The sequence below is a fragment of the Sinocyclocheilus anshuiensis genome, unplaced genomic scaffold (assembly GCF_001515605.1).
Source record: "Sinocyclocheilus anshuiensis isolate Anshui unplaced genomic scaffold, SAMN03320099.WGS_v1.1 scaffold88, whole genome shotgun sequence".
Lineage (NCBI taxonomy): Eukaryota > Metazoa > Chordata > Actinopteri > Cypriniformes > Cyprinidae > Sinocyclocheilus > Sinocyclocheilus anshuiensis.
The window spans coordinates 204983-214419 of record NW_015555728.1 but is presented as its reverse complement, the minus strand read 5'-3'; the positions used below and the strand labels follow the sequence as shown (position 1 = coordinate 214419).

General features: G+C 36.7%; 1 protein-coding gene across 1 annotated transcript in view; it reads left to right on the top strand.

Annotated features, from left to right (window-relative positions):
* The window catches only part of LOC107672766 (transport and Golgi organization protein 2 homolog), a 23257-nt gene that overhangs the window by 5232 nt on the left and 8588 nt on the right, over positions 1-9437 (top strand). Inside the window, exons 3-5 of the mRNA XM_016466115.1 lie at positions 4098-4186; positions 6610-6729; positions 8545-8659. Coding sequence (XP_016321601.1) covers positions 4098-4186; positions 6610-6729; positions 8545-8659 — 324 coding nt within the window. The remainder of the gene's footprint in view (positions 1-4097; positions 4187-6609; positions 6730-8544; positions 8660-9437) is intronic.

Sequence of the window (9437 nt, the reverse complement as noted above, 5' to 3'; positions counted from 1 at the left end):
CACTGGATAGCAAACCAGACATGTGTGTGTGTGTGTGTGTGTGTGTGTGTGTGTGTGTGTGTGTGTGTGAAGAAAGATTAAGAAAGTAAAAGTGTGTGAGTATGCACAGTGAAATTCATGTTTAGATGGGAGTCATAAAAAGATTACTAATGCAACATACGAAAGTATGCTTGGCAATTAAGTCTATAGTTTCTGAAATGTCTTAATTCAGAGAAACCTTTAAAGGTGAGGTGTGCCATTTCTTGTTAAAATGCCTATGTCTTCTTAAAGTCAGCATGAATTGCTGTTTGTAACCCATTTTCTTTCCATAATATACTGTACACTACCATTCAAAAGTTTGGGGGCAGAAAACTTTTGCATTTATTCTTTTTGCATTGTTCCAAAGAATTTATGTGAAATAGATTATTTTTACTTTCTGTTCATTAAAAATCCTTTAAAAATGTATTACGGTTTCCACAAAAAATTATTAAGCAGCATTACTTTTTATTAACATTGATAAAAAAAAAAGATCATGTGACACAATATATAAAAATAGAAAAGTTATTTAAATTTTAATATTATTTCACAATATTACTGTTTTACTATATTTGCGATAAAATAAATGCAACCTTGCATAAGCATAAGAGACTTCTTTCAAAAACATTTAAAATATTTTACCGACCCTACACTTTAAATATTAGTTTATTTAAAAATGAAGTAAGATATTCAATGAGAAAATATATAGGGTGGGAGTCAGGACTTGATTTTACCCAGAAGGAATTGATTGAACATCCAGCACAACTATAATTTTCTGTCACTCTCCCTATCTATCACAGAAAGAGTTTGTTTATCTGTCTACATCACTCAGGGACTCCCTTCTGCTCTCCCAAAACTGCCTCTTCATCTGCCCTTGATTTCTTTTCAGGTCTTTCTGTGTCCAGTCATCTTTTTGCCACTTTTCTGTTTCATTGATAATGAATATCTCTCCATTTGGGCTGACAAAGAGGGTGATAACCTTGCCCAAGGTCTGGCGTAATTGACATTGTCAAGTCAGTATGAGTTGTTTTCAGATGGAGAGGAGCTTTTCTGCTTTGCAAGCTTTCTCCAGTACAGAGCAAATATTCCTGGGGTGCATCAGCCATTGCAGATAAATTTGAGAAGCCTCCGGAATATTTCATCACTCTTTGTCTCTCAGATTTTCTTCTTCTCTGTCACCCCGTCAGGTTCCACAGGCTGGACGTTTGACTCTCCATTCTGTTGTTAAGCAGTTAGTGCAAGTTTTGCATTTTCTGTAAGCTTGGCCAGGAAGGCAGAAAGACAAACCTGTGCGCCCTGAAAAATGAGCTGCGTTTCGACTTCAAGGCTTAATGCACAGAACTTTTGACTCATGTTTTTCTTTGTTCTGACAGTTTACATTCACTCAACTGACTGTGTTTACATTAATGACCCACCAAAGTGCATAGGCTGACAGTCAGCACTATCTAGAGTTTGACAGAACTTTTAAGGATGGCCCACTGGCCCGGAGCCAGTGTTGAGAGAGTTTTGGGCCAGTTCTGCATCTGTTGTTGTACATCCATTTTTATGCCTTGCAAACCTAAACGTTTGGTAATCTGTAATGTGTTCTGCATTGTCGTTTTATCACCAAGAGAATGTTATCTAGCTGGATAACATGGATGACATAGAGGCCTTGATAGTACCAGTAAGATTGTGTTGAAAGTAATGGTTTAAAGTGATTAAAACGTGATGTGACGTGTAGCCAAGTATGGTGTCCCATACTCGGAATTTGTGCTCTGCATTTAACCTATCCAAGTGCGCACACACAACTTGAACACACACCCAGAGCAGTGAGCAACCATGTGATGCGGCGCCTGGGGAGCAGTTGGGGGTTCGGTGCCTTGCTTAAGGGTCTCACCTCAGTCGTGGTATTGAAAGTGGAAGAGAGCTCTGGTCATTCACTCCCCCCACCGACCTGCCGGACCTGAGACTCGAACCCGCGACCTTTGGGTACAAGTCCGACTCTCGAACCATTAGGCCACGACTGCCCCCTAACGACTGTTTTGCATCATATGCCATAATTTTTCTTTAAAAGTTTGTTTATGAATTTATGGAGTTATATTATAGCTGCAGAAGGGATGTTGCAATGTACCAGTAGTGATGATAACCGTGATATTTAAAAAATGAAATATTGATATCATGTTAAAACTACACATACAATATTATTGAAAATAATCCAGCACCAGTAACTTGATCCTCCATTTGACAATCCAGTTGGCAGCTACAGTATGTCAAATTACAGGTTTATTTTTTTTAGCAAGTTTAAAAGTTTGTTTTCTCATTGATTCATTTTCAAATTATTTATTTCTAATTGAGTAAATATTATGTAAAATAAATACAAATTTAATTTACATTTCGTACTTCATTTATATAGCACATGTTATTTGCTATCTTTAAATTAAATAGTGTTTTATCATATTGGCTTTATATTGACCACTAGGGCTGGGTATCGAGTTTGATACTTTTTAGGCACCAACCGAAATGCCTCGATACCATCGAGTATCGAAAAACGTCTCGTCGTTCGGTACCAAATTTCGATACCTAAGGGGTTAATCTCATCTCGGGATTCAGACCCGAGTCCTATCAAAACCTGAATGAATTAATAATAATTAATTCCCTTACAAATTTAAGTAGAGAAGTTATCTACAACACCTACTAGTTTACACTGGTTACACTCAGAGATGTGGCGCACACGTGAGGCTGTAGTGTGAATGCATCCCAGCCCCCTTAGATGTAAGGCAACATTTACACTGGTGTGTTTATGTTTTAGAAATGAAAACGATCCTCGTCATACTGGCGTTTCCACTGCGTTTCAAGCCGGCTTTCCATTATCTCCAACAAGCGACAGACCGGTCATTTAGTCATTCATTTCCAATGGAGAGTAGCGCGGGAGCAGCATGGAGTTCCGATCATATGCAGATGTCCGTTCATACTACACGACCGAAAGCGCGTGTTACGTGAGCATTCATGCAAACTGTAGCTTCATGCTACATAAGACAATAAATAAGAAACACGCACTAGTGTAAATGTAGCATAACAGATGTGTAAACTGAAGACTACTTGAGCTTTATTAAAACTATTTGCACTGATTTATTGTGTTGGTTACATTTTGTTCCTTTGTGCAGTAGCTCAGGAGACGAGTCTTTGAGTTTGTATAAACATCAACAAGCTCAAAAATAAAACCAAAGTTTTTTTTTTAAGATAATGTAATCTTGTTCAAATTGATTTCATAAAATTGGTATCGAAAAAAGTATTGTTCAGGAACCGGTATCGAAGTCAAGGTATCTGTATTGATATCGAAAATTTTTGAACAATACCCAGCCCTATTGACCACCCTGATCTCTAAAATATTGACATCGGCCATCAATATCGAAATCAGTATCGATCGACCACTACTCAGAAGTGGTTAACATAAACTTGCAGTCCATTCATGCAGTTGCCTTTAAATTTATAATTATTAAATTCTTTTAAATTTTGTTTTAAAAAAGCCTCCTTACAGAATATGTGGTTGACATTTCACAGGTGCCTGACACCCCAAGGACCCCAAATTACTTAGTTCAACATACAAGATATAAACGAATATTCCATTGCACTGGATGTTAATGACAGAGAGGCATCAACAGAGAATCAAGCCTGAGCAGAGACAATAAAGCCACGCACAGCAGCTTTCAGCATCACAGCTGAGCCTTCTCTAGGCCTTAGGTGTATAGCTGGCACAGCAGTCAGTGCTCTCCTGGGATCAGCAGGAGATAAACACATTTAGGTGCACATGTGACCTCTGAGCCCATTCAACAATGCCAGCCTCCGTCTCTCCCCCTCCCACAGGAAGTCTGACTGAAAATCAGCCTTTTATTGGTTAACACAATGTCCATTATCCACGGGTAACACATTACAAAGCACAGCATTACAGTTTTTCTCATTTATGAGGCTATAAGGATGATTCTAAAGGTGGTCTGTTATAGTGATGTGTGTTATTATAGAAATTATATGTTATGAGTATGATTGTATAGGAAGGATACTGTGAAAGAGTTTGTGTGATGCCACCTTCATCGTTTTTTGTGCAGGCTTATTCTGGCTGCTAACAGAGACGAGTTCTACAGCAGACCGTCCAAAGCTGCAGACTTCTGGGGCAGCAACAATGAGATCCTCAGCGGTAAGGATCAGTCTTATTTTTCAAATGTTAGACAAATATTTAATATCCAAAGTCCCGTTTTTATCTCAGCTACATTCTGAGACTTATTGACTTAGCTGTGTCACTGAGGAATTCAGATGTTGGTTTTTACAGGAGAGTTTGTCTGAACTGCATATAACTGAGTTCCTACAGTTTAGGTTGAACAAGAGTTTCTTCAAGAGTCTTTTGCTTAAACGCAGCCCTTATTGTTTCTCACAGAGCCAGACATTTGGCTGTCTGCATGATGTCTAATCCATGATGCATGTCATTCTGGTCAAGAACAGCCCACTTAGAGCACAGATTGTTTAATTTTTTCCAATTCATTTGCTACTAAACAGCTAGTTAAGTAGTGTGGTTGTGTAGTTTATCCCAAAGTTTTTGTTTTTTTTTTGTACAATATTTTGACTATTTATCCACAAACTAGCTGTGTTTAATTTTTTCCAATTCATTTGCTACTAAACAGCTAGTTAAGTAGTGTGGTTGTGTAGTTTATCCCAAAGTTTTTTGTTTTTTTTTTGTACAATATTTTGACTATTTATCCACAAACTAGCTATTCGAATAGTGTAGTTGGCTAGTTTATCTAGATTTTTTTTCTAATATTTGTTTAGGTTTGATATTTTTACTATTTGTCCACAAACTAACTAGTCAAATGATGTGGTAGGCTAGTTTGCCTAGACTTTTTTTCCCCCTAATTTTCATTTTAGCTTTAATATTTTAACTATTTGTCCACTAACTTGCTAGTCGAGTGGTATGGTTTGCTAGCTTGCCTATTTTTTTTTCTTTTAATTTTTATATTAGTTTTGATATTTTTAGTACCTTTGCACTCAAGAGGTGCTTTGAACTCATCTTGTGCTTTTTAGCCTATTATTTAATTCAGAAAATATCAGTAAATTCTGTTTGTGGATATCTAGATTACTTGCTACTGTGTTTTACATTTCAAAGATTTGATGCCACTGGGAAAATGGCTAAATCCAATTCTTCAAACTACTTCATGCCGGTTTAAACTGCATCATCTAGTGAGTCAGTGATTATTTGTCAGAACATTCAGTTTGGAGAGAATTATTGAAGATTATGTTTTCCTGAGGAAACACTGAATCATTTAGAAGATAAGCTGGTTGCATCTACTGCTTCAGGGGTTATGATTATGTTTAAGTCTCTTGCATCATGCCTCAGTAGTGGGAATTCAGTCATAATCAATGTGACATTAGGAGAGGAAAAGGTAATCATCCACATTTGTTTAAGTGTCCATTGTCAGGATTCAGCTGACCACCCTCAAGGAGTAAGAACTGTTCAATTGACTGATAACCCACAGTCTGCTAAACAATACATCCCAGAACAAAAATCAGTCATTCCCCTGGCTCCACAAGATCATTGTTTTTTTCTGTCTATGTTCTGCCATTCAGTCCTTGGATCAGACAGAATTGGATGGCCTTTAATTTATGGGTGCTTTTATGTGTAGTTTTAGAAATAAATTCTGCTGCTAAGGAAAAAGCCCTTACTTGTTTGAAGGAGTGAAGTATGGGGTATGGATGAGAAATGTTGGATGAGAATTTAGCTGAAAGATTGTATGAAACTGAAATGTTCATAGTCTTTGGGTGAAGATGAGAAGGCCAGGTATTTTAAAGATAATATTGGATCTGTTGTCCTGTGAATTGAAGCTAAATGTTACTATTATTAAAGGGGTAATAAAAAGACATAAAAATAAAACATACAAATGTTGCTAAAAAGAACATTATTTTGTGTATTTGGTGTAATGAAATGTGTTTATGCGGTTTAAGGTTAAAAAAATAAAGTTACACCTTCTTTCTTTGCGTGAACATTTGGGCAGTGTTATGCAAATCTTCCCACATAGTGACATAGATATGTGGGGGCGTGTTTAAACGAGGCGTTTTAGGAGGGCGTGGACGAGTCTTAACTTTTATAAAGAATATCTCTTTGGGTTTGAGACTTTAGTCTTTGCAACTTTAGGGATCTTATCTATTCACGAACAGCTTGTAACACTCCAAAGAGAAAGGAAAACTTGAAATCGCATCATATGACCCCTTTAATGGGCCTATCACTAAATATGAATCACTCTGTGGTTTTGCTGTGTTGTTTTGCATGAAGCTATCTAGCGCTGTTGTTTTTGGTAGAACTGAGTGATTCAGTTGTTCAGAACTTCTCCTCTTTTCAAAGCACTAGATCAGTGTGCTTGGGCCTATAAAGTATTTTGTTTTCTTTTTCAGTATTAAGATGAAAAATATTATTCTGTAACTTTCAGTCCAGGTCATTCTCAGTGAACATTCCTGAGCTATTCGGTACATCTAAATCTGAACTCCTGCTGGTTTTATTATTATAGCCAGCAGACAGGATTTAATGTCACTTCGGCATTAAATCACAATGTGATTTTTGTTTTCTGTCATTAGGTCTGGACCTGGAACAGGGAAAGGAAGGCGGATCGTGGCTGGGAATTAGCAAACGAGGGAAACTGGCAGCACTGACCAATTACCTGGATGCATGGCAAAATCCTGACGCTCAGGGGAGAGGTAGTGCAGATCTTTCACCCATTTGTATTAATGTACTCTACTATTACTGAGCAGTTGACTAGACACACTTAATCAACGTATTACCCTGACAAATTACTCTTAATAGTAGCATAATTCACCTTTGAAAAGCCTTCATCATCCATGTATTTTCTGTTCAAGTAAGCAGGCATGCAGAGATTATTTTCCTGTTTTTTATATATATATATATATATATATATATATGTATATATGTGTGTGTAAAAAAACGGCTCAAGCAGATCGAGTCTCTCATTAAAATTTGCTATATGCAAACATATATCATGGACTAATATACTGAAGAGTCTTATGCAACAAACACCTCTATACATGCACACCTCCAAATCCTTTTTTTATGTATTGTCTTATAATACACAAGCATAAAGCTGAAACAAATTTTACCAAAGAACGGAAGTGCTGAGAAAGTAAAAACAGCCCAAAGGGGCTTGAACAAAATACTTTCTCACAAATAAAAAATAAATTTGATTTTCAAATCAGCAAAAGAAATAATAACAATAACTAGATTTTTACATTTTTCTGAAGAAAATGTGAGTGGTGCTTGCCTGTGCAAAACTCGCAGATGATGATAGAAATGGCCAAATTTTTCTAAATTTCCTATAATAGTTCTGTAACATTCTAGATATGGCCGGGGACTGGAATTTTTGTCCGTCTTATCAAGGTGATGCTATGCGGATGCTAAGGCCTTCTTAGCGTTTTTTAGCATGTTGCTATTTTTTAGGGTAATCTGGGTGGTGGTTAAGGCATTGCTAGGTGGTTTTTAGGATATTCTGGCTGGTTGTTAAACCATATTAATAGAAAGAGCCCATGAATAAGTGTCTAGTCCCTGGATAGGACTCGGGTCCCTCCGTCCATCTTGGTTTATGGAAAGTCATGGCACACTTCACTCCTCAGTAAAAACTGTATGATTTGAGGTATCATTCATCAGAGGTTTACAACAAACCTTTGACCAAGAGCAATAATAATAGAGCTACTTGTATTTGCAAGAAACACTAACGATAATTATAATAATGTAAAAAGAAACTAAAAGAAATGAAAAGAAAGTACTATCCACATGTGCCACCAGAGTACTTTGATGTTTAATAGATGGTTCTTCAGATCAGTTGAGATTAAAATGACCCTAGTTTTAACACATCATTGCAGATTTTTTACATTTTCACCTACGTTTTCAAATTTCACTGCTCCAATATGAAGCTTATTCTAATGATGTAGTTTTTCTTTACTCATAACCCACCATGCTGAAGAAGTTAGGCTGAATATTAAGTGGAGTTGCCTTAATTGTGTTATTCTTAATGATTGCTGACATGTTATGGGTGGTGAGGCCGGAGACGTGAACAGCTGTTCACTGCAGATCTCCACTCAGCTGAACTAGACTTCTCACTGTCATTACTCCAATGTCTGTTTAGGTTCTTCAAGGCCTCTTTATAAGCTGACACCTCGCTAGCACTTACCATCAAAAGCATGTCGAACACACCCCACCCCTCTGTTCCCAAGCCATGTCACTAAATATAATGCAAACAACCCAGCTGTTATTTGGATGGTTGTACACAACAGCTGCGTGCAAGAGCTGGAGCAATATGGCTCAGTACATGTTGTTCAACAAATTGCATTCATTTGAGCAATTAGTTCTCTAAATCTGCCTAAATTACTTATTTGAGAGTGGACAAAATGAAATGACCTTCACCAAGCAGTTCACAACCCATTCTTCCTCTTTCACAATCCATGGTTGTAATAAATTGGATTATTGATACACGCTTGTCTGCATTTATCGTTTTTACTCAGGTTCCCTGGTGTCCAACTATTTGATGGATAACTTGGACAGTTTTGCATACCTCCGTAAAGTGTCTTCAGAAGCTCATTTATATAATGGCTTCAATCTCCTTACTGCTGACTTCAGGTGAGTGGTGGAAGGCAAATCTTGATTGGCTATTTTCATTATCTATAACCTTGCTTAAATGGTGAATACATAGAAATAATCATAAATGGTTTACTGTTAGCGATTTCCCTCAATTTGTGAAAGCATTTAAATTCAAACTCATTCAAATAGGTGTTTTTTCTGTTTTAATCTGTTTGGTGTTGAGGTGAATTTGTTATATTTGTTGGAGTGTTTGGTGGCAAATACAGTCATAATTTAGTTTAGTTATCATAGTACATCAAACTTTAATTATTATCAGACTCTAAAAGATCATTTAAATTAGACATTTAATGAAGTGGCTTATTGATTGAAATTCTGTCAAATAATAAAACCTGAAATGCCTTTGTTTCTTACATTTAAAGAAAGAAAATTAAATGATAATGTGATGCCATTCTTACTTCAGTCTTTCAGTTAAATCCAATTAAATTATGTACATTTCAGATGTCAGTTTACTAATTAAAACCACTTGTCACTAATTCTAACCAAGTCTGTTTAAAGAGATGCAAAGTTTTGAGAAATAACTATAAGTGAAGTGCCTCTCTTTCATGATCTCACTTTCTTTATCATTTGTTATGAGGATGACATGACAGTGATGATACTGTCTTAAGCTCTGGAGTCCTTAAGAGGGACAGCAGGCACTGGTGCCGCCACCTGCTCTCCATATACCGAAGCTCAAGAAATCTATTTAGAATATAGTCCGAACAGATGGCGAGTTTCCAGCAGCGTGACTTTCTCAGAACATAGTAATTTGAGGCGATTT